Here is a 25131-nt window from a genome sequence, read left to right on the forward strand (position 1 = left end):
GTGTGATCGCTCTTCCCCATGCTGTGGAGGAGATCGATGCATGTAATAGCAGTGGTCTCCTCCGTTAGCTATCAGGCGGTTCCCGGGATGGAGCACTTTTCTCCCGACAAACGCCTGTCTAATACAGGCTTAATGGAAAGGTCACCAAAAATTTTATCTGCCGGTTAAAACCAGATAGTGACACGTCTCCTTTTTTCGAATCTGTCTTTACTTTCTGATTGTAGATTTTTTTATTATATTTCCTGAACAGGGTTATTGCCTGAGCTTTTACAAAGCATTAAAAAAAAATTGCTTTACGGCAGCCCCATGGGCCAAAGACACAATGGGCAGGAGGGGACCCTATTGACTTCTATGGGGGAGTTTTTTGGGCATGCTCTGTGACCTGTGCAGAGGTCAGGAGAGAGGAGATAAGTTGTGACATCACCTATGGTGAATTGTGAATCCTGTCTTAACTATACACAGAGGTGAAATCATTACAGGCAGGGTAAGAATGAGTTAATTGCAGTAAAGTAACCAGTATGAAAAGTGCGAAAACTGCAGGATTTTTGGTTTTAGTTTAAATATAAGTGACATGGAAAATTAAAAATACAAAATCAAAATTATAAAAGTGAATTAAAGAGGACCTTTCATGGGATTGTGTGTTAGAAACTGGTATGCTTACCAGATAGGGCGGCCCCTACATATGCGAGCACTTTTTTTAGTTCCGCCCCCCCCCCCCATTCCAACGCTGAGTCCACCACTGTTTTTGGGCTCACCTTCTGAAAGTTGGAATCTGTGCTGTTTAGACAAGATGTCAAGCCCTGTCAATCCAGGGGAACGGAGGAGGGACTAAAGCTGTAGCGGTGTTACTAACTGGTGCTCCGAGGGCTCTAGCCAGACCCACGGTGCTCCAGTTAGCTCAGTAACATATCAGTAAAAACATAAATTTCTGGGGAATGGGACCAAAGAGATACATAACCAGGGTATCGTTTTTACCAACATGATCAACCCAGCCAGGCTATATTATAGGGCTGACCATGCTGACAAATGCTCTTTATGTTCCTCTTTTCACCTACACAGTGGTGCTCCTAACAACCCGCTATGCAGAGAACTGCAATACAACCCAATTCAGTCGATTCATTTTGCTGGGGAGGCTTTCAACATTATATAGTTACCTAGGCCACCTCCTACTCTCAACTGTCTTCTGCAGTCACTTTAAGGGTCTATTTACACGACCGTATGGGCCACCGTGCCAGTGTTGCAGACTGCAAGAAGTGGTCCACAAAACACGGGCACTGGCCGTGTGAACTCCATATAGCAGAGTAAAAGAATCCTCTCTGTCTATTGCTTCAGGCAGGTATATATAAACATAGACATGAACATCAAGGCGACGGCTGTTTGCGGGCACGTCTGGCCTTTCTACATAACTGTGGCACTCCCCTTCACATTATACAACACGATACAAATCACAGTGCTAAAAATAAGGGTAAAAAGGTGTACCTAAGAGACCGGGAACTTCACCTTGACCTTACAATATCGTGATCCCTCAGGAGAAATATTTCATAAAAACACACAGATCATTACTATTATTTAAAGGGTTTCTATCACTTCATATGACATAATTAGCTGGCAGACACTAGCGATCTGCTAGTGTCTGCTCTGGCCAACCATCCTACTATAATCACTTGTGGGGCAGCGGTTTAGCTAAAAAACTAACTTTTATAAATATGCTAATGAGCCTCTAGGTGCTATGTGGGCGTCATTAGCACCTAGAGGCTCCGTCTACCTTCATACACAGCGGCCGCCCAGCACGTCCCTCCAGCCCGCCCATGTCCTCCTCCGTGTGACGCAGCGGCCGAATTCTCGCGCATGCGCCGTGCGCGGCTGTATTCGGCGCATTAGAGATGTCTGAGCTCGGAGCGGTCAGACATTCAATGCGCATGCGCGGCTGTATTCGGCGCATGCGCATTGAATGTCTGACCGCTCCGAGCTCAGACATCTCTAATGCGCCGAATACAGCCGCGGACGGCGCATGCGCGAGAATTCGGCCGCTGCGTCACACGGAGGAGGACATGGGCGGGCTGGAGGGACGTGCTGGGCGGCCGCTGTGTATGAAGGTAGACGGAGCCTCTAGGTGCTAATGACGCCCACATAGCACCTAGAGGCTCATTAGCATATTTATAAAAGTTAGTTTTTTAGCAAAACCGCTGCCCCACAAGTGATTATAGTAGGATGGTTGGCCAGAGCAGACACTAGCAGATCGCTAGTGTCTGCCAGCTAATTATGTCATATGAAGTGATAGAAACCCTTTAACCCTAGAGGACCCAAAGCCCTTGCTTTTTTGATAATTTCTGCGTCGTTTTGCAGTAAAAAAAAATTCTCTATCTCCTCCTAGTTACCTGTTGTACATGTGGTGTATCAATCTCGGTGCTCCCACCTTAGTCCTAAGTGAGCGTGAATGCTCGCCAAAGCGAACCTGCATCACCCTGACTATTTTCCCTATGTAGTATAAAACACATGTGAATATAATAGCACACACTACATATACATAATTCCTCTTACAGGTAAAAAGTCCTAATTAACCACCTCAGCCCCCAGTGCTTAAACACCCTGAAAGACCAGGCCACTTTTTACACTTCTGACCTACCCTACTTTCACGGTTTATTGCTCGGTCATGCAACTTACCACCCAAATGAATTTTACCTCCTTTTCTTCTCACTAATAGAGCTTTCATTTGGTGGTATTTCATTGCTGCTGACATTTTTACTTTTTTTGTTATTAATCGAAATTTAACGATTTTTTTGCAAAAAAATGACATTTTTCACTTTCAGTTGTAAAATTTTGCAAAAAAAACGACATCCATATAGAAATTTTGCTCTAAATTTATAGTTCTACATGTCTTTGATAAAAAAAAAATGTTTGGGTAAAAAAAAAATGGTTTGGGTAAAAGTTATAGCGTTTACAAACTATGGTACAAAAATGTGAATTTCCGCTTTTTGAAGCAGCTCTGACTTTCTGAGCACCTGTCATGTTTCCTGAGGTTCTACAATGCCCAGACAGTACAAACACCCCACAAATGACCCCATTTCTGAAAGTACACACCCTAAGGTATTCGCTGATGGGCATAGTGAGTTCATAGAACTTTTTATTTTTTGTCACAAGTTAGCGGAAAATGATGATTTTTTTTTTTTTTTCCTTACAAAGTCTCATATTCCACTAACTTGTGACAAAAAATAAAAAGTTCTATGAACTCACTATGCCCATCAGCGAATACCTTGGGGTCTCTTCTTTCCAAAATGGGGTCACTTGTGGGGTAGTTATACTGCCCTGGCATTCTAGGGGCCCAAATGTGTGGTAAGGAGTTTGAAATCAAATTCTGTAAAAAATGACCTGTGAAATCCGAAAGGTGCTCTTTGGAATATGGGCCCCTTTGCCCACCTAGGCTGCAAAAAAGTGTCACACATCTGGTATCTCCGTACTCAGGAGAAGGTGGGGAATGTGTTTTGGGGTGTCATTTTATATATACCCATGTTGGGTGAGAGAAATATCTTGGCAAAAGACAACTTTTCCTATTTTTTTATACAAAGTTGTCATTTGACCAAGATATTTATCTCACCCAGCATGGGTATATGTAAAAAGACACCCCAAAACACATTCCTCAACTTCTCCTGAGTACGGGGATACCAGATGTGTGACACTTTTTTGCAGCCTAGGTGGGCAAAGGGGCCCATATTCCAAAGAGCACCTTTCGGATTTCACTCCTCATTTTTTCCTGAATTTGATTTCAAACTCCTTACCACACATTTGGGCCCCTAGAATACCAGGGCAGTATAACTACCCCACAAGTGACCCCATTTTGGAAAGAAGACACCCCAAGGTATTCCGTGAGGGGCATGGCGAGTTCCTAGAATTTTTTATTTTTTGTCACAAGTTAGTGGAAAATGATGATTTTTTTCATACAAAGTCTCATATTCCACAAACTTGTGACAAAAAATAAAAACTTCCATGAACTCACTATGCCCATCAGCGAATACCTTGGGGTCTCTTCTTTCCAAAATGGGGTCACTTGTGGGGTAGTTATACTGCCCTGGCATTCTAGGGGCCCAAATGTGTGGTAAGTAGGTAAATGACCTGTGAAATCCGAAAGGTGCTCTTTGGAATGTGGGCCCCTTTGCCCACCTAGGCTGCAAAAAAGTGTCACACATCTGGTATCTCTGTATTCAGGAGAAGTTGAGGAATGTGTTTTGGGGTGTCTTTTTGCATATACCCATGCTGGGTGAGATACATATCTTGGTCAAATGCCAACTTTGTATAAAAAAATGGGAAAAGTTGTCTTTTGCCAAGATATTTCTCTCACCCAGCATGGGTATATGTAAAATGACACCCCAAAACACATTCCCCAACTTCTCCCGATTACGGCGATACCAGATGTGTGACACTTTTTTGCAGCCGAGGTGGGCAAAGGGGCCCATATTCAAAAGAGCACCTTTCGGATTTCACAGGTCATTTTTTACAGAATTTGATTTCAAACTCCTTACCACACATTTGGGCCCCTAGAATGCCAGGGCAGTATAACTACCCCACAAGTGACCCCATTTTGGAAAGAAGAGACCCCAAGGTATTCGCTGATGGGCAAAGTGAGTTCATGAAAGTTTTTATTTTTTGTCACAAGTTAGTGGAATATGAGACTTTGTATGAAAAAAAAAAGAAAAAAAAAAAAGCATTTTCCACTAACTTGTGACAAAAAATAAAAAATTCTAGGAACTCGCCATGCCCCTCACGGAATACCTTGGGGTGTCTTCTTTCCAAAATCGGGTCACTTGTGGGGTAATTATACTGCTCTGGCATTTTCCAGGGGCCCTAATGTGTGGTAAGTAGGTAAATGACCTGTGAAATCCTAAAGGTGCTCTTTGGAATATGGGCCCCTTTGCCCACCTAGGCTGCAAAAAAGTGTCACACATGTGGTATCGCCGTATTCAGGAGAAGTTGGGGAATGTGTTTTGGGGTGTCATTTTACATATACCCATGCTGGGTGAGAGAAATATCTTGGCAAAAGACAACTTTTCCCATTTTTTTATACAAAGTTGGCATTTGACCAAGATATTTCTCTCACCCAGCATGGGTATATGTAAAATGACACCCCAAAACACATTCCCCAACTTCTCCTGAGTACGGCGATACCAGATGTGTGACACTTTTTTGCAGCCTAGATGCGCAAAGGTGCCCAAATTCCTTTTAGGAGGGCATTTTTAGACATTTGGATACCAGACTTCTTCTCACGCTTTGGGGCCCCTAGAATGCCAGGGCAGTATAAATACCCCACATGTGACCCCATTTTGGAAAGAAGACACCCCAAGGTATTCAATGAGGGGCATGGCGAGTTCATAGAATTTTTTTTTTTTTGGCACAAGTTAGCGGAAATTGAAATTTTTAATTTTTTTCTCACAAAGTCTCCCGTTCCGCTAACTTGGGACAAAAATTTCAATCTTTCATGGACTCAATATGCCCCTCACGGAATACCTGGGGGTGTCTTCTTTCCGAAATGGGGTCACATGTGGGGTATTTATACTGCCCTGGCATTCTAGGGGCCCTAAAGCGTGAGAAGAAGTCTGGAATATAAATGTCTAAAAAATTTTACGCATTTGGATTCCGTGAGGGGTATGGTGAGTTCATGTGAGATTTTATTTTTTGACACAAGTTAGTGGAATATGAGACTTTGTAAGAAAAAAAAATAAAAATTCCGCTAACTTGGGCCAAAAAAATATCTGAATGGAGCCTTACAGAGGGGTGATCAATGACAGGGGGGTGATCAATGACAGGGGGGTGATCAATGACAGGGGGGTGATCAATGACAGGGGGGTGATCAATGACAGGGGGGGTGATCAGGGAGTCTATATGGGGTGATAACCACAGTCATTGATCACGCCCGTGTAAGGCTTCATTCAGACGTCCGGATGCGTTTTGCGGATCCGATCCATCTATCAGTGCATCCGTAAAAATCATGCGGACATCTGAATGGAGCTTTACAGGGGGGTGATCAATGACAGGGGGGTGATCAATGACAGGGGGGTGATCAGGGAGTCTATATGGGGTGATCACCACAGTCATTGATCATGCCCCTGTAAGGCTTCATTCAGACGTCCGGATGCGTTTTGCGGATCCGATCCATCTATCAGTGCATCCGTAAAAATCATGCGGACATCTGAATGGAGCTTTACAGGGGGGTAATCAATGACAGGGGGGTGATCAGGGAGTCTATATGGGGTGATCACCACAGTCATTGATCATGCCCCTGTAAGGCTTCATTCAGACGTCCGGATGCGTTTTGCGGATCGGATCCATCTATCAGTGCATCCGTAAAAATCATGCGGACATCTGAATGGAGCTTTACAGGGGGGTAATCAATGACAGGGGGGTGATCACCACAGTCATTGATCATGCCCCTGTAAGGCTTCATTCAGACGACCGGATGCGTTTTGCGGATCCGATCCATGTATCAGTGCATCCGTAAAAATCATGCGGACATCTGAATGGAGCTTTACAGGGGGGTAATCAATGACAGGGGGGTAATCAATGACAGGGGGGTGATCAGGGAGTCTATATGGGGTGATCACCACAGTCATTGATCACGCCCCTGTAAGGCTTCATTCAGACGACCGGATGCGTTTTGCGGATCCGATCCATGTATCAGTGCATCCGTAAAAATCATGCGGACATCTGAATGGAGCTTTACAGGGGGTTGATCAATGACAGGGGGGTAATCAATGACAGGGGGGTGATCAGGGAGTCTATATGGGGTGATCAGGGGTGATCAGGGGCTAATAAGGGGTTAATAAGTGACGGGGGGGGGGGTGTAGTGTAGTGTAGTGGTGCTACTTTACTGAGCTACCTGTGTCCTCTGGTGGTCGATCCAAACAAAGGGGACCACCAGAGGACCAGGTAGCAGGTATATTAGACGCTGTTATCAAAACAGCGTCTAATATACCTGTTAGGGGTTAAAAAAAACACATCTCCAGCCTGCCAGCGAACGATCGCCGCTGGCAGGCTGGAGATCAACTCTCTTACCTTCCGTTCCTGTGAGCGCGCGCGCCTGTGTGCGCGCGTTCACAGGAAATCTCGCGTCTCGCGAGATGACGCGTATATGCGTGACTGTGCGCAGCGCTGCCACCTCCGGAACGCGATGCTGCGTTAGGCGGTCCGGAGGTGGTTAAAAGCTGCAGATTGAGTTATTGATTTAATAAAGTATAAAGTGGTAAAAGGTACTCTTTAATAAATAAATATAAAAAAAATTGCGGATAACCCCTTTAAGTTAGAATCAAGTGAAATACCTGGCATATGATGGTAACATATGGAGGATCTCTGGAGGATGCATAGGACAGATAAGACTTCCTTCCGTTTTGCGCCATTTCTGTTAGATCGGATAGGCGTTGCTGTAAATTGGACATGTTGCAGCAAAGTCGCTCCAGATTCCGGGACACGTGAAGGAAATCATGGTCCGGGACAGCAGTGGTGTTCCTTGTCAGGTTGTTACACGCCTGGGATTGCAGTTTTGGAGATGTTGGTCTGCTGGAAGGTTTACGATGTGTCTCTAAACCTAGTATTACAGACCTATTTTTCGGTTCAGCGTCTAAGTGGTGCAAAGTCATTGTAGTCTTTTTCTCCTCAAAGTCACTAGCGCTGGATGTTGGGCTTTGATCGCAGTTATAGCTTCGAATCTCTTCTATGAGTCGCTTTTTGCTTGAAGATGGACGTCCCGAGGAACTTCCTGGGATCAAAAGTTCACGACAAGCAGGAGACTGCTCATATTTGTAGGAGTCCACATACTTCTTCCTCCCATGTAATATAGCTGAAGAGTCGAAGCTCGAGTGTGCACTCGGAATCTCAGAGTCTTCATCAAACATAACCTCCTTCACCATCAAACGGATTATGTATTTATCAGAGCTAGAAGAAGGGAGGAACGCTGGGTCACATGTCTTCTGCCTCCCAACCAACACTAACAACATCTTATCTGTCAGGAAGTACAAGCCTTTAGGCCGCTCATTCTTCTCCAGTTGGATTTGCTGAATATTGGGCATGTTTGTAGAAGTCAATGAATAAACTAGAACATGGCTACATGTGTTTGAAGCAACGGCAACGATATGTGCACCAGGATCAAATGCCAAGATGTCCGGAACTAAAATCCATGGGATGCTAACTTTCCGGGTGGACGTCACTTTCTTCTCGAAGGTCACAAGGATCAGATGTGAGGAGTCTTGACCACTTCCTGTTATGTAGTCCTTGGGTTTTAAGTTAAGAAGCGGGCTCAGATCAGATTTCGAATGGTTGATCAAGATATGGGTTAGGTCAATAGTCCCAGGGGAAGTAACTGGGGAATCTGTGGAGATGGTAGTGCCGGAATCAGTTGATTTTCGCCCCACATCTAGAGAGAATTCTTCATCCATGAGCAGCAAGGCTGGTTGGGCGGAGGGAGTTATTTCGGAGGTTGCTGGCACGTCGAATGCAATGCCGGCATTCAATGCACATAACCTGTCTAGGGGAAGCTCGGTGGCAACAGCCACCTGAGAGTCAACTGTTGATTCAATTGCACAAATGTATCCACCGACGTCGAATATAGGGCAAAAAGTACAGGGATTTAACATTTTGTGCTTCCCGTCCCAAATATAGGAGTAAAGTGCGCTACTGATGGCGACAACCAACCGACTTCCATCCTTGGTCCAGCAAGCGCAATGGACAACCCCCGTGCTTTTAATGTCCGCCTTAACACTAGAATTGTCCAAGCGCACGGAATACAAGACAGACACATCGCGTTTGGTTAAAATAACCAAGATGTCTTTCTTTGGATGCCACACACAGCCCTGTGGGAGAACGGGCAGGGGGTCCCCGACTTCGCAAGTCTGAGAAACCACCAACTTGTTCTTCTCTGAATTGTTGTAATACAGCTGCCAGACAGTGACATGTTTCTTGTGTTGAACGGCCAGGAGAGCGGGTAGGTCATTGGCATGAGCTGTACCCCAGTAGAGGCCATGAACGTGTTCAAATTGCCCAATCACTACGGAGTTGCCAAACTTTGGGTCTTCATTATGAAGGTGCAAGGCTGTTAGAATAACCTGTTTGCCATCTGTCCAGGCTAAGCCATGTATCGGATGTATGGCTTGGTACAAGGCGTTGAGGCCGCTTCTGAGAAGTTTACCCTTTCCTAATTCCATTGTTTCTTTGGGCAAAACATCTGTGAATAGAAAAAAAAATAAAATTTAAATCATGTTAAAAAAACACACTACAAAACGAATGCTCCACCCTGGTGAACAACGTACAGTATCTGCCACTGTTACTCTACAACAGTGGCAGATATCTGACCTGAAGATAGATCATCAACATAAAATAACATTCACTGGAAAATAAGAGGCCTTACCCCGAAAAACAGCCCCTTACCAAATCCTCCTCCTCCATCAAATTTTACAGTCGGTACTATGTATTTCAATAAATAGTGCTTTTAGGACATGTGCCAAACCCAGATTCATCCATCTATGACAACATTGTTATGGAAGGTTCCTTCCTGTTCCAGGAGAACTGTGCCCTTGCGTGCAGGATGTTCTCCATAAAGACATGTGGAAATGAGTTGGATTGAAGGAGTTTGTGCAGCTGATAAGAGCCCCGACCTCAACTCGTCTAATGACTTTAGGTATCGGACAGGCCAGACCTTCTCACCCAACATCAGCCCCTGACCTCACACATTCTTAGAGACAGCTTTTAAATTCTTATGAAAACCCTTCTAAAAAAAGAGAGTTGAGTCTGCATAAGGAGACAGACTCCACCGCATCAGAATGGAATGTCTCATCGAGGCGAGATGTCAGGTGTCCACACACTATACAGGTACAGACCTTCACAACTTCTTTACGTCTCTGTGGGGGAAGGATACAGGGCTGCTGTCTGTCCTCCAAACCTACAATCCAGCTCATTACTAGTATAACGTGTGGTCGCTATATTCAGATAACACGTCAGCACTTTTTAAGCCTCACCTTTCAAAGTTTCATGATGACGTGGGTCACTTGCCCCCCTAGGAATGCACCAAGACAGATCATTTTTGCAACGGCCGCACTAAGTAACGCACACGCAACACTGGGTATATGACTTAGTGGCAGCTTAGAGGAGTCAGAAAAGATAAGCGTGTCACGGTGCTGCTACTCCTACTACTAGTGAAGAGCTGAGGTCATTACTGTCACCAAATGCATTTAAAACTCAGATTGTAAGCTCTTGCGAGCAGGGCTCTCATTCCTCTTGTTATAGTTATTGACCTGTCTGTTGCTATGCGATTTATGACTGTTTGTACATGAACCCCAGATTGTAAGGCGCTGCAGAATGTGTTGGCTCTATATAAAGATTATTATTTAAAAGGACACATCTACCCGGGGGCCTCAGGTGAGGAGCCATCCATACATACAAAGCTGATTACTCACACGACGGAGGAAGAGAAAAATATTAAATAAAAACTATCATCTAAAACATTTTGGTTTCTGTTTGCTGCACCTGGGACATCTGGGGGCTAATTTAGGATAAGCTCCTAAACAGAACAATATTCCGTCCATTCCTGGGTACAGTTGATTAGTAGAAGGGCGGAGGAATTAAAGTGGTATTCCCATCTCAGAAAATGAGGGAATATTGCTAGGATATGCACCCATTGTCTGATAGGTGTGGGTCCCAGAGGGGGGACCCTCATTTATTTCTAAAACAAAGCCTAATACACGGCCAGCAAAATGGTGGCCGAACCCAGCATCTCCAGAGAAATGAATGGAGGGCAGCTGTGCATGTGCGGTGCGCTCCCAGGAGCTTTGCTGGTTCCGTTTACAACATCTCTGGGCCCCGCAACTATCCTAGCTATATACCTCCATTATCTGAGAGGACACAACCCCTTCAAAAAGGTACTGTGACGGCAGAAAGATCCCAGCGGCATAGTTTAGCAGGTGCGATAGCGCGGGACAATATCCTAGGGATTGCATATGCCGGATCAATCAGAGATCCGGCAGCGCGATCCCAGCCATGGCCGCGGTGCCCGCGACTTTTGTTAACATCATCGCGTGAGAGGGGGCGTCGCAAAGGAGCTTGCTCCTTCTATACGGAGCTTAAGGTATCCTGCTTAATGCGTGGATCCAATGTATGTGTACGTTACACACCTTTTATATTGTCCAACTTCTGCCCATAGTTGCCCTTTCTATTGCCTGTTATACCTAGAGTCCCCCTCCTTTATGGCAGCTATGTTCTCATCCACAGAGTCCCCCTTTATATATGCCATGTTCTTATCCACAGAGTCCCCCTTTATACAGTCAGGTCCATAAATATTGGGACATCGACACAATTCTAGCATGTTTGGCTCTATACACACCACAATGGATTTGAAATAAAACAAACAAGATGTGCTTTAACTGCAGACTGTCAGCTTTAATTTGAGGGTATTTACATTCAAATCAGGTGAACGGTGTAGGAATTACAACAGTTTGCATATGTGCCTCCCACTTGTTAAGGGACCAAAAGTAATGGGACAATTGGCTTCTCAGCTGTTCCATGGCAGGGTGTGTGTTATTCCCTCATTATCCCAATTACAATGAGCAGATAAAAGGTCCAGAGTTCATTTCAAGTGTGCCATTTGCATTTGAAATCTGTTGCTTTCAATTCCCAAGATGAGATCCAAAGAGCTGTCACTATCAGTGAAGCAAGCCATTATTAGGCTGAAAAAACACAACAAACCCATCAGAGAGATAGCAAAAACATTAGGCGTGGCCAAAACAACTGTTTGGAACATTCTTAAAAAGAAGAAATGCACCGGTGAGCTCAGCAACACCAAAAGACCCGGAAAACCACAGAAAACAACTGTGGTGGATGACCGAAGAATTCTTTCCCTGGTGAAGAAAACACCCTTCACAACAGTTGGCCAGATCGAGAACACTCTCCAGGAGGTAGGTGTATGTGTGTCAAAGTCAACAATCAAGAGAAGACTTCACCAGAGTGAATACAGAGGGTTCACCACAAGATGTAAACCATTGGTGAGCCTCAAAAACAGGAAGGGCAGATTAGAGTTTGCCAAACGACATCTAAAAAAGCCTTCACAGTTCTGGAACAACATCCTATGGACAGATGAGACCAAGATCAACTTGTACCAGAGTGATGGGAAGAGAAGAGTATGGAGAAGGAAAGGAACTGCTCATGATCCTAAGCATACCACCTCATCAGTGAAGCATGATGGTGGTAGTGTCATGGCGTGGGCATGTATGGCTGCCAATGGAACTGGTTCTCTTGTATTTATTGATGATGTGACAGCTGACAAAAACAGCAGGATGAATTCTGAAGTGTTTCGGGCAATATTATCTGCTCATATTCAGCCAAATGCTTCAGAACTCATTGGAGCTTCACAGTGCAGATGGACAATGACCCAAAGCATACTGCAAAAGCAACCAAAGAGTTTTTTTTTTAAGGAAAAGAAGTGGAATGTTATGCAATGGCCAAGTCAATCACCTGAGCTGAATCCGATTGAGCATGCATTTCACTTGCTGAAGACAAAACTGAAGGGAAAATGCCCCAAGAACAAGCAGGAACTGAAGACAGTTGCAGTAGAGGCCTGGCAGAGCATCACCAGGGATGAAACCCAGCGTCTGGTGATGTCTATGCGTTCCAGACTTCAGGCAAGTATTAAAAAGTGAAAGTTAGATTTATGATTATTATTCTGTCCCATTACTTTTGGTCCCTTAACAAGTAGGAGGCACATATGCAAACTGTTGTAATTCCTACACCGTTCACCTGATTTGGATGTAAATATCCTCAAATTAAAGCTGACAGTCTGCAGTTAAAGCACATCTTGTTTGTTTCATTTCAAATACATTGTGGTGGTGTATAGAGCCAAAAATGTTAGAATTGTGTCGGTGTCCCAATATTTATGGACCTGACTGTATATGCCATGTTATTTCTTTTAAAAATCTTTTTATTGATTTTATAACATATTGTAAAGTATTAAAGTATATGCCATGTTCTTATCCACAGATTCCCCCTTTATATATGCCATGTTCCTTGACTACTGCAACACCATCCTATCTGGTCTTCCACTAACTCGACTCTCACCACTCCAGTCTATCATGAATGCTGCTGCGAGACTTGTTTACTCCTCTTCACCTACTGCTCATCTCTGTAAATCTCTACACTGGCTCCCAAATGTTTTTAAATCAATCCACAACTCCTGTCCTTGTTACATCTCCAACATTGTAAATAAAAATACCCTTAACTGAGCCATCCGCTCTTTTACCAACCTTTTAATGATGTCCCGGGTTATAACATCATCACATGCACAGCTTCAAGACTTCTCTGGGGCCCTCCCTACTCTCTGAAAGTCACTCCCTCGTCCAATTAGACTTACTCCCACTTTCAAAAACTTCCAACGAAGCTTAAAAACCACAAAAAATCTGGATGGGGCGGCTCACCCTGCTTGAAGCTTGAAAACCCCCTCCTCAGTCTGCCCTACTCATCTTCTCATTTCTAAAGTTCCATACAGACGGAGCAATGATCACGTGACCTGTAACCGACAAACGACTGTTGCGCGTGGCTCACGCATTGTCCCACGCTATCACTAGTATCGGTCGGTCCGCAGTGAACATCTGTGTTCGCTGCCAGTCGAACACATGCGGGCTGCCATCTTTAGTAAGGTAGACTCACCTGTGTGAAGCCGTCCGGCGATGCACAGGTGAGCCCTTACCTGTGCCTATCCCGGGAGCCGGTCTGAAAACCGGCTGCCGGAATTCAGACACTGCGATGACCACGTAAGGAGTGTCATCCCGATGAAGGCCCCCGGCGGCTGTTCTCGGAACTGCCTGCTCCCCGTCTCTATATCTGTATTCATCGGTATGACGTGCCTAGGGACAGGTAAGCGGTGTGGCTGTTCGCTGTCCGTGGAGGACAGCGAACGGCCATCAATAGCCATCACTCGTGCAATAGCGTGGGACCATATCCTAGGGATCGCGGACACCGGAGAGATCCATGGTTGTGGCGCGCGCGACTTGTCATCGTGCGAGGGGGGAATCGCGCGAGCGTCGCGAGGGAAGCGTCGCAGAGGAGCTTAACTTTACCAGCTCGCCAGTCCTATCTCCCCTACCCATTGTATACTCTCTTCCCCAACCTCTTACATTGTAAGCCCCATTTTATTGTACAGCGCTCCGTTATATGTTGGCGCTTAGTATATAAAATACAATAGCCTCACACCCACAGGAACACTGCACTACAATAAATACAGTTTGTAATTTAGGGAGTGAAAAAACAAACGCATAAAAATATATTGCGTATTCGTAAATAAATTGATTTGACTTTAGCTATTTATATTTGTCATAAAAATATTGTTATATTGCAGCCATGGAGAAGTATGATGTTTACAATCTGCTTCTGAGCGGTTCATATCCACAAGGATTTAAGTCACAGCGACAGAATCTAAGATGTCATGAATCAAAATTTCACCTCCTAGGTCTGTATTTCAATTACTTGTTTAAGATGTGGACAGGCTGGGGGTGTGAGTATTTGTTAATCATGGTCAATATTTGTATGCGGTCATAATGCAGGGGATGAACTCCATTATGGATCCAAGAGGAGAGTTATAAGAACCCAAATAGAGGCAATGAAATTGTTTAAAGAATTTCATGCATCCCCTATAGGTGGACACTGTGGCGTTACAAAGACCACAATAGCTTTAACCACCCGTTAATGACTTTGGATATTAAAAAAATGGGTACTTTTTTTTTTTGTGGCTTTTTTTAACCACTTCCCATCTGGGCCCTTTGCCCCCTTCCTGACCAGGCCAAATTTTGCAAAACTGACATATCTCACTTTATGTGGTAATAACTTTGGAACGCCTTTATTTATCCAAGTCATTCAGAGATTGTTTTCTCGTGACACATTGTACTTCATGATAGTCATAAATTTGAGTCAAAATATTTCACCTTTATTTATGAAAAAATCCCAAATTTACCCAAAAATTTGAAAAATTCGCAATTTTCTAAATTTCAATTTCTCTGCTTTTAAAACAGAAAGTGATACCTCATAAAATATTTATTATTTAACATTCCCCATATGTCTACTTTATGTTAGCATCATTTTGGAAATGTCATTTTATTTTTTTAGGACGTTAGAAGGCTTAGAAGTTTAGAAGGAATTCTTCAAATTTTTAAGAAAATTGCCAAAATCCACTTTATAAGGACCAGTTCAGGTCTGAAGTCACTTTGTGGGGCCTACATAGTGGATACCCCCATAAATGACCCCATTGTAGAAACTACACCCCTCAAGGTATTCAAAACCGATTTTACAAACTTTGTTAACTCTTTAGGCATTCCACAAGAATTAAAGGAAAATGGAGATCAAATTTTTAAATTTCACTTTTTTGGCAGATTTTCCATTTTAATCAATTTTTTTCTTTAACACATCGATGGTTAACAGCCAAACAAAACTCAATATTTATTACCCAGATTCTGCGGTTTACAGAAACACCCCACATGTGGTCATAAACTGCTGTATGGGCACACGGCAGGGCGCAGAAGAAAAGGAACTCCACATGGTTTTTAGATGCCATGTCCCATTTGAAGCCCCCTGATGCACCCTTACAGTAGAAACTCCCAAGAAGTGACCCCATTTTGGAAACTAGGGGATAAGGTGACAGTTTTATTAGTACTATTTTTGGGTACATATGATTTTTTGATCATTCATTATAACACTTTATGGGGCAAGGTGACCAAAAAATTGGTTGTTTTAGCACAGTTTCTATTTATTTATTTTTACAGCGTTCACCTGAGGGGTTCAGTCAAGTGACATTTTTATAGAGCAGATTGTTACGGACGTGGCGATACCTAATATGTATACTTTTTCTCATTTATTAAAGTTTTACACAATAATAGCATTTATGAAACAAAAAAATTATGTTTTAATGTGTCCATGTTCTGAGAGCTATAGTTTTTTTTATTTTTTGAGAGATTTTCTTATGTAGGGGCTCATTTTTTGCGGGATGAGGTGACGGTTTTATTGGTACTATTTTGTGGGACATACGCGTTTTTGATCACTTGGTGTTGCACCTTTTGTGATGCAAGGTGACAAAAATTGCTTGTTTTGACACAGTTTTTTTTTTTTTTTTTTTTACGGTGTTCACCCGAGGGGTTAGGTCATGTGATATTTTTATAGAGCTGGTTTATACGGACGCGGCGATACCTAATATGTATACTTTTTTCTATTTTTAACTTTTTTTTTTCATTCCTTACTTGGGGAATTTTTTTTTTTTTTACATGTGAAACTTTTAATTTTTTTATTTTCAACCTTTTATTTTAATTTTATTTTTTTTACACTTTTCGTCCCCCATAAGGTCATACAAGACCTCTGGGGGACATTTACTTCACTTTTTCTTTTCACTGTTGATTTCTCCTGTAACTGGGGCTGACATAGTAGCCCCAGTTACAGGACAAATACACCCCTATAGAGGCTGTACAGCAGCAATCCAGCGCTGTACAGCCTCAGAGCAGGGCTGATCGAGGTCTCTGAGAGACCTCACACAGCTCCTGCACTCTCCGGTCACATGACCACCGGGCCGGAACAGGAAGCGCATAGCGCTTCCTTCTCTGCAGACACAGCGCTCGGTGAGCGCTGTGTCTGCAGCGATCCGGAAGGCAGGGACACCTGGGCACTGTCCCTGCCTTGTCTTAGGGTTGCCCTGCTGTCACTGACAGCGGGCAACCCGATCAGTAGCTGCACGATTAGCGTGCAGCTGCTATTTCTGACAGGACGTTTTAAAACGTGCTGTCAGAAATAGACGTCCACCCATAGGACGTTTATAGTCTATGGGCGGACGTGAGGCGGTTAATATGGTTTGCTCGAGAAGAGGTTTAAAATAATTTACAACAACACTATACTATAATAATACTTACATTATATTGTAGAGTTTTATCTTCAAACACAGATATATTGTGCCAAAATATTTTGATAGTCCCTATAAAAAAAAATTCTGTTTTTGGTAGCATTTTGTCTGTGTGAAAATTAAAGGGCACCTAAAGCTATAGAAGCAAAAAATTTATACATAAAAAAAAAAAAAAAATATTACCTGATCGAGATATGCAGCTTTTTAGCTGCTGGCCCCACCCACTCTATCTCGAGCGGCCTAGGCCCTTTCAAAAGGTTTCTGGGAACCTTTGCAAGGCACGATGGGAGATGAGCCTGTCAATCTCCCGTCGGGGTCCCGCCTCCTCATCTTTTCCCGTGGTTTACCACTCACCATGAATGGCAAGGGGCGGGATCGCAGAGTGTTTACCTCGCGATCCCGCCCATTCACAGTGAATGGTGAGCAGTGACCATGGAAAAAGCTGAAGACTAAGAGGCCGACCCCAACGGGAGAGTGACACATTGATGGATCCAAGATGGCGTCGTCCAGGGGCACGAAGACCGGACAGTACGGAGGGGGCAGAGGAAAATAGAGACCAAGCAGGTATGTTTTATATGAATTTTATGTGTGTGTGTGTGTGTGTTATATAATGTTTTATTTTTACTTTTAGGTGCCCTTTAAGACAATTTGGAAGGCAGATCTAGTTGCATTATTAAAGTGTTATAAAAGATAATACAAATGTTTTATGATTGCAGGTTTCCGAAGTTTGGGAACTTATTGGGATAGATCTAACAGGTACTTTCCTAGTAACTTCGAATGGTAATCAATACATATTGACTGCAACGGATTATTATTCAAAATGGGTTGAAGCATATCCTTTAAAAACTAAATCTGCTGTGGAAGTGGCTCAGAATTTATGCAGTATGTTCTATAGGCATGGATGCCCGAAGACGATTTTATCTGATCAAGGCAGAGAATTTGTTAATGAAGTTACTGCTTTGAATGGGGGATTTAGGTTATTATTATTTATTATTAAAGCGCCATTCCTTCCATAGCGCTGTACATATGAGAATAGGTATACATACATAATACAGACAATTGCACTAATCATAACCAAGACGAGTTACAAACTGGTACAGAAGGAGAGAGGGCCCTAGAAACATTGTAGTTCTTCCATAAATACTGATTGTATTTGTTCTTTTCAAACCTGCTCTCAGAGCCTCAAAAAGTTATTTACTACATTTTGTCTTTTCCAGATCAATTTTACATTATGCAAAATTCTGCAAATAGAACGTTGTATGTCTGCGGCATATCATCCCCAAACTAATGGCTTGGATGAAAAAACTAATGATAATATAAAGCGGTAAAAATATTACATTAACTTAACCTTTGGAAATTATTTATCCATCAGTATAGTCGATTATATTTATTTGCCTTTTTAGAGCCATTCTAAAATTAGTGAACAATCAGCAAAATGATTGGGATGTGTTTCTAGATGCCACCCTTTTTTCACTACGATCCAAAATATCCATACAGGGACCAAATTTAGTAAATTTTTTCTGCTCTATGGGAGAGAGGCAGTATTCCCCTCTGAAGTATCAACTGAACTTCCGGTAAGAAATACATTTTTTATTAAAAAAAAAAAAAAAAACACAACACGACTTCTAGACTCTGACATATTTCTTTAAAATATAGTTCTATTCAAATTTTCCTTCGTCCTTGCGACTTTGATCTCAGGTAAAGACATTTAAACATAGCCCATTTTAGTGTAATTGCTATGAGCAATTACCTTTATAAAGGAGACTTTTTTTTTATTTTTGGTGAAAACCATAATCACATTTGTACTTTCAAGTCCTGAGTTCTTGATGTGTGGGTAGGTCCTTATTTTCCTGTGAGTTCTCATCTACAACTTTTATTTCTCCATGATGTGCACCTGCAAGTCAAACCTTCTCTGCTTCAAGGCAACAAGTGATTTCCCTTAGGGCAAGAAAGGGACAAGGCCACTGACCAATCCTGTAGGGGCTTCATTAATCTTTGTTAAGGTTAACGAGCAGAGGCCTATGTTAATGACAATTAACAGAAGCCTACCCATGCTCATTTTTCCCCTCTCACCCACCACCCCTCGAAATGGCCTACATGATATCAGGTTGTGGGCTTCTGAATGTGGCTTCATCAACTTCTGATGTCTTATGGAAGTTGTCCGGACTCAGCTGTCACTGTGGAGAGGGGATGGACTGCTCCCAGCCAACAGTCACCTTCTGGTCCCTGCTATTTGGAGGAAACATAGCTATAGTAGGCACGGACCTCCTTTTCTCATTGAGACCACACTCTGAGAGAATGCAGCTACCGCACGATTATGTATTGCTCTACAATTGAGCCCACCAGGTAGGTGAAACGCATAAGAGGGGACCTCCGAGTCAGATGGAGTTGTATGTGATGGTTTGATAATAAACTTTTTAGACTTTAACAAAACTCTGTGCGAAACTTTCGTATGGACTATAGGGATGCACAGAGAGATGGATTAAAGGAGAGTTCAAGCACCAGAGTCCGAGCATAATCAGTAGCCATAGGGGAAGTCTGTGGAGACCCAGATGTATTGAACATGCGGTGAGTGCAGATTCACATTAATGGGTAAGTCATACAGCAGGATTACCCTGAAGGAAAGCGGACTGTGGTGTTGTACACTTGCATAAGTAGTTATGGAAAGGTGCCACATCAGGACAGTTCAATGCAAACACAGTTTTTTTTGGAGATAGTCCTTTCAGATTGTGCCCAAAGTAAAGATCCACAAAGGATAATATAGAATGGTTTTTGAAAGGTGTTGGTATATCCATCCATAGGTTATTTATTATCCAAAATATACAATTTCTGGAATAGAACTTAAAAGATTTAGTATACTTCAGAATGTTCATAACTATTGTGCTTAGCAACATGTAATGGAGATCTTTATTCTTATTTTTTCCCCTAATTTTGTCCTGACTACAATTTAAAACATAAATACTCTCTCTTTGATTTTAGCTTGCTTCAATTATTTTGCCAAAGGAGCAAGATTATACAGGTTTTGTTCAGTCAAAATTAGAACAAAATAAACAGGTCAGGGCCAAAGTTGATTACAATATGCAATATTCCCAAGAAAGACAAAATGAGGCACATATAAAGAAGGTTCTTAAAAAATATAGTAATCTAAATGTACAAAATTGGGGATGAAGTATTCCTTTACAATATGAGGAAGAAGGGGAGAAAGGGTGGAAGAAATTGAGGCAGACTTCTCTGGCTCATATACAATTACAGAAATCAAGAGCAAAATTGTTAAACTGTGCAATGAAAGTGGTGAAGAATTGAAGACTTCATTTAACATTTCACATCTGAAACCCTATAAAAGATGTTTACTGCCCCAGAATGACAAAGACATCCCCGAACAAAAACTGGAAGAAATAAGTGGTGTGTTGAGAAAAGAAAGGTCTTCTGAGATAACGTCAACTAATCTTGAAGAGGTTTTACCTCTTTGTGACATGGAGGAAAAAAAAGCTTTGGTGGATCAGTGTGACCAGAGAGAAGCCGAAGGTGTTTTATTTTCATGAACAGAGGCCCCGTTGGCCCTGCTTTTTAAGAGAACTTATGGTTCGTACACACGTGTGGAAAAAGAATCGTATAAACTTTTCCTATATAGTGGCAATATAATGTGCACGAGTTTCTTCCGCTTTTCGAAATGTGGTACCCAGAATACGACAAGCTCTCTCTTCTGAGTAAAGTGATAATGTGAGCATGCGCACTGATAATCTTGGCAGAATTTCACGCGCTCTTTACAAACCCTATAATTTTAACGAGCTGAGCATACAAATTTCGGTAAGGTGAGAAAAATAAACATTGTATAACACATAGTTTTGAGACAAAAGTAGAAATACGTACAAATTTTTTGCCCGTGTGTACACAGCATTAGGTGTTGGCCCTGAAAATGATTTGATGTGAACATGACAGCATTCCAATGCTAACTTAATATTATATATTTTTTTTAAAGTAAAAAGTCTTTGGAGCAAGAAAGATACAGGTCGCCTGGAGACAATAATTTGCCGGTATAAGCTCTATGATAAATCTTTTAGAGCCCTTGAAAACAGCAACTGGTTGACCAATGAAGTAAGAAATTAATATAAATATTGTTATTTTTAGTATTAAGGCTACTTTCACACTGGCGTTTCTGGGTCCGCTTGTGAGATCCGTTTCAGGGCTCTCACAAGCGGCCCCAAAACAAATCAGTTTAGCCCCAATGCATTCTGAATGGATAAGTTTGGTTCCGTTCAGCCTCCATTCCGCTCTGGAGGCTGCTTGCAGCGTTTTGATGTCCGCCTGACGATGCAGAGCCAAACGGATCCGTCCTGACTTACAATGTAAGTCAATGGGGACGGATCCGTTTTCACTGACACAATATGGTGCAATTGAAAACGGATCCGCCTCCCATTGACTTTTAATGTAAGTCAAAACGGATCAGTTTGCATTATCATGAACATCATTATCATGTTTTTTGTTCATGGTAATGCAAACGGATCCGTTCTGAACGGATACAAGCGTTTGCATTATTGGTGCGAATCCATCTCTGCAAATACCAGACGGATTCGCACCTAAAGCAGGTGTGAAAGTAGCCTAACATGGTTGTGCTCGTGAGTAGCTGCTGTTTAAGGGTCGCATAATGAAGGTAAGGGGAGTGGAGACTGGAGGACATTAATAAAACTTGTATGTACAAGTTTTATGTGCGATTGTGTGCGTACCTGTGCAGAAGTGGGAGGAGAGAGGGGCGGAGCTTGACCGTCGTCCTGACCGGCCGCATGTGAAGAGAGCTCTCTTCTCCATTGCCTCACAAAGTGGTTTATTTTGTGTCCTAACCGCACAAATATGGGAAAAATCTGCAAATATTTGCCCAAAGACAGACCTGAACCCCTCAAGCAAGATCGGGGACCCTCCGAAATGGAGAAATATTTCAACAAGCGGTCTGCAGCTCCGGTAACAGAGCGACCTAAGATGGCACCGCCGGACCCTAATGATGGCATTGATGAAGCTGAAAGAGCAGACAGCCCGTCTACTGAGGGCTCTCAGGGATCGCATGCTGAAGCTTCTGAACCTATTTTAAAGAGGTTCCTACAACAGGCGCTCCTGTCAGCATTACAAACCTGTGATGCAGGAGCACACTGAAATAAAGGAGGACATTAAACACATTGGCCATAGAGTCGAGAGGCTCAAAAACACGCAAGGGGACATTCTGGATTACGCCCGCACGATAGGGGACAATAGTTCTGCTTACCTGTCCTCCCTAGATCACGCATTTGCCCTGATTGAAGATCAGGAAAACAGAAGCAGACGAAAGAATGTGCGCTTCAGAGGTCTGCCAGAAGTGGTGTCGCATGAAGAGCTACCTGCAGCAGCGTCCGCCATTTTCGCTTCCCTGCTGGGCCCTGAAGGTGCATCTGCAGTCACAATTGAGCGCATCCATCGCTCCCTGCGGCTTAAACCCAGGGATGGAGAACCCCCTCGTGATGTGGTCTGTGGACTTCTTCGGTACGTAGATACCGATGCGATTTTTAAGGCGGCCAGAGAGAAAGGGGATCTAAAGTATGATGGAACCAAGATCCTGCTGTTCTAAGATCTCGCGCCCTCAACCTTTAGTAAAAGAAGAGCCCTGCGCCCTGTCACCGAGATACTGCGCCAGAGCAAGATCCCATTTAAGTGGCTTTTCCCCTTTGGCCTTATGTTCTCTAAGAAAGGCAAGAGGTGCACGATCCGGACCCCCAGTGATCTGCCGGCGGCGTGGGAGCTGCTCAATACTACACCACAAGATAATACATCATGGCTGCCCTCGGCGGACACTGGCGTCCAGCTCCCAGAACTTCCTGATAGTTCCAGATGGTCTAAGGTGCCACAAAGAAAAGGTTCAGGAGCAAAACAAAGAATCACCTGAACATTTTCCACAGGTCGTATGTGGGCTGTTAGAATGCAGGCTCCTAAATTAATGTTTATTATGTTTAAGGAGCGCATTTATGATGAGGGAAATCAGTGATCTCTGTATGAAAGATGTGAAGCTGCATTCACTTAATGGTGTTCTAGGCAATTACTATGGAGGTTAATTAAGTAATGCATTCGCTCATAATGGCATACTGAAGTTGCATACAGTATATTGTGCTTCCCTTTTATGGACAGCTAGACTCTTTTAGGCGGTTAAGAGAGTAGCTATGTTTACACATGTATAATAATTTTGGCACACTTTGTAGGGGTATGGAATCCTGATTTGTGGCCAGGAGCAGTACTGTCTGACACCGAGTATGTCAGCCTGCTCCCACCTTGCCACCGGTGGTTACTGTGCTCCCGCATGGAGTTCTTTTATATCCTTTTACCCCCTTTTGCTTGCAAGAATGCATGTATTGCTTTTGTTAGCAGGGTTTTGGCTAAAGGGATCAAAGGACCTTGTCCAAGGCAAGGCTTTACCTTGTTTGTTTCCCTGTCCATGCTCACATATGTCATTGTCTGCACGCATATGCGTGCATCACTATACTGATGGCTGCAGTTAACTGCACTTCATTTAACGTACGGGGTTTTAACACCCCCCAAAAAGGTTCATAGGTGATAAGACTTCTAAAAAAAGAGACGCACAGATGTCTGTTTTTTTTCAAGAGTTACATCTTAAACTAGGACATGTTCCTAAACTCTCCCAGTCCTACTTTCAACACTGGTTCATCAGCACCCATGCCAAGGCTTCCAGGGGTGCGGGGATTGCCATATCCAAGAGGGTTCCCTTCTCCCTTATTGCATCTCTGACCGATCCAGAGGGACGTTTTATGTTTGTAAAGGACAAGATAGGGACCGTACTAGTGACGCTGACAAGTCTATATAGTCCTAACCGGGGACAGGGCTCATGGTTGAAGGCTACACTGTCTAAACTTACCTTATTTGCAGAAGGCATTTGGTTAGTAGGGGGTGATCTTAACGTTGCTCTAAACCCACTTTTGGACGCTTCAGATCATTCCTCACAATTGACTCAAGCGGCTATTGGCAGGATTAATAAGCACTTAGCAAGGGCCCATTTACTAGACACTTGGCGCCTGACTCATCCCACTGATTTGGATTATACATTTTTCTCAGCTCCGCACAATGTCTATTCTAGGCTAGACTATATTTTCATCTCTGATACCCATGCTGAACTGGTGAATAATTCCACCATTGATCCTATGACAGTATCAGATCATGTTCCTGTCACGACATCCGTGGTGTTCTCTGAATTGCCTCAGCAATCTCGACAGTGGAGATTAAATGAGATTCTGCTGGATGTTGTGGAGGGAATGAGAGACATAGAAGCCAAGCTACAACACTTCTTCAAGGAGAACACCACGGATGACGTCTCTGTCACGACTGTCTGGGAGACGCATAAGGTGGTCATCAGGGGCGAGCTGATTGCCCTGGGTAGTCGGAAAAAAAAAGAAAGACAAAAAACCTTTCATTCATTGCTAGAAAAGATCTCTGCTTTAGAATCTCTGCACAAGAAATCCAAAACTATAGAAGCCCAACAAGAACTAACACTGACTAGGAAAAAATTAAAGGATCACCTTAACTATCACCAGGCCAAGTCTTATCAGTATGCCCAGTTCCGTTTTTATGCTCATGGGGACAAGGGGACGAGGCTTATGGCTTCGCTCCTTAAACTGAAAAAAGCCGCTTCCTATATATCCGGAATTCAAAATAAAGATGGCAGGCTATTACATAAAACGTCAGATATTGCGAGAGAATTCCATAAGTTCTATAGTCAGCTTTATGGTCTCCAATGCCCAGATGGGGATACAGAAGCAAACATAGAAGAGGCAGCTGATAAGTTCCTGATGAATCTCAATTTACCCAAACTGGAGACCAGGGATAGGGAACAGCTCCTTGCCTCAGTCACAATAGAAGAAATAGCAAATATACTGAGCTCTATGCCAATGGGGAAATGCCCTGGACCTGATGGGTTCTCGGTGGGGTATTATAAAAAGTTATCAACTATCTTAACCCCTCGTATGGCCACTTGGTGTAACTCCCTTTTAAACGGTTCTATTCTCCATAGGCAATCTCTGGAAGCAACGGTTACAATTCTCCCTAAAGCAGGTAAAGACCCTAACCGCATTGGCAGTTATAGGCCGATTTCACTTCTCAACGTGGACGTTAAAGTATGGGCCAAATTGATGGCTTCCCGCCTTGCTCCCCTTCTGCCGAAACTAATTCACCCGGACCAAGCCGGGTTTGTGCCCGGACGAGAAGGT

The 25131-nt window shown here is 43.2% G+C and overlaps 1 protein-coding gene across 3 annotated transcripts in view; it reads right to left on the bottom strand.

Annotated features, from left to right (window-relative positions):
* LOC120997373 (WD repeat and coiled coil containing) overlaps positions 1–25131 on the bottom strand; it is a 69169-nt gene that overhangs the window by 13127 nt on the left and 30911 nt on the right. For 2 of the 3 annotated variants that reach the window (XM_040427424.1, XM_040427426.1), the window contains one exon: positions 7308–9205. In XM_040427424.1, the coding sequence (XP_040283358.1) occupies positions 7308–9185 (1878 nt within the window). In that variant the 5' untranslated portion in view covers positions 9186–9205. Of the gene's footprint in view, positions 1–7307; positions 9208–16473; positions 16479–25131 lie in introns of all 3 variants that reach the window. The other variant, XM_040427425.1, reaches the window with a different exon arrangement.

Source organism: Bufo bufo, chromosome 4, assembly GCF_905171765.1.
Source record: "Bufo bufo chromosome 4, aBufBuf1.1, whole genome shotgun sequence".
Taxonomy (NCBI): domain Eukaryota; kingdom Metazoa; phylum Chordata; class Amphibia; order Anura; family Bufonidae; genus Bufo; species Bufo bufo.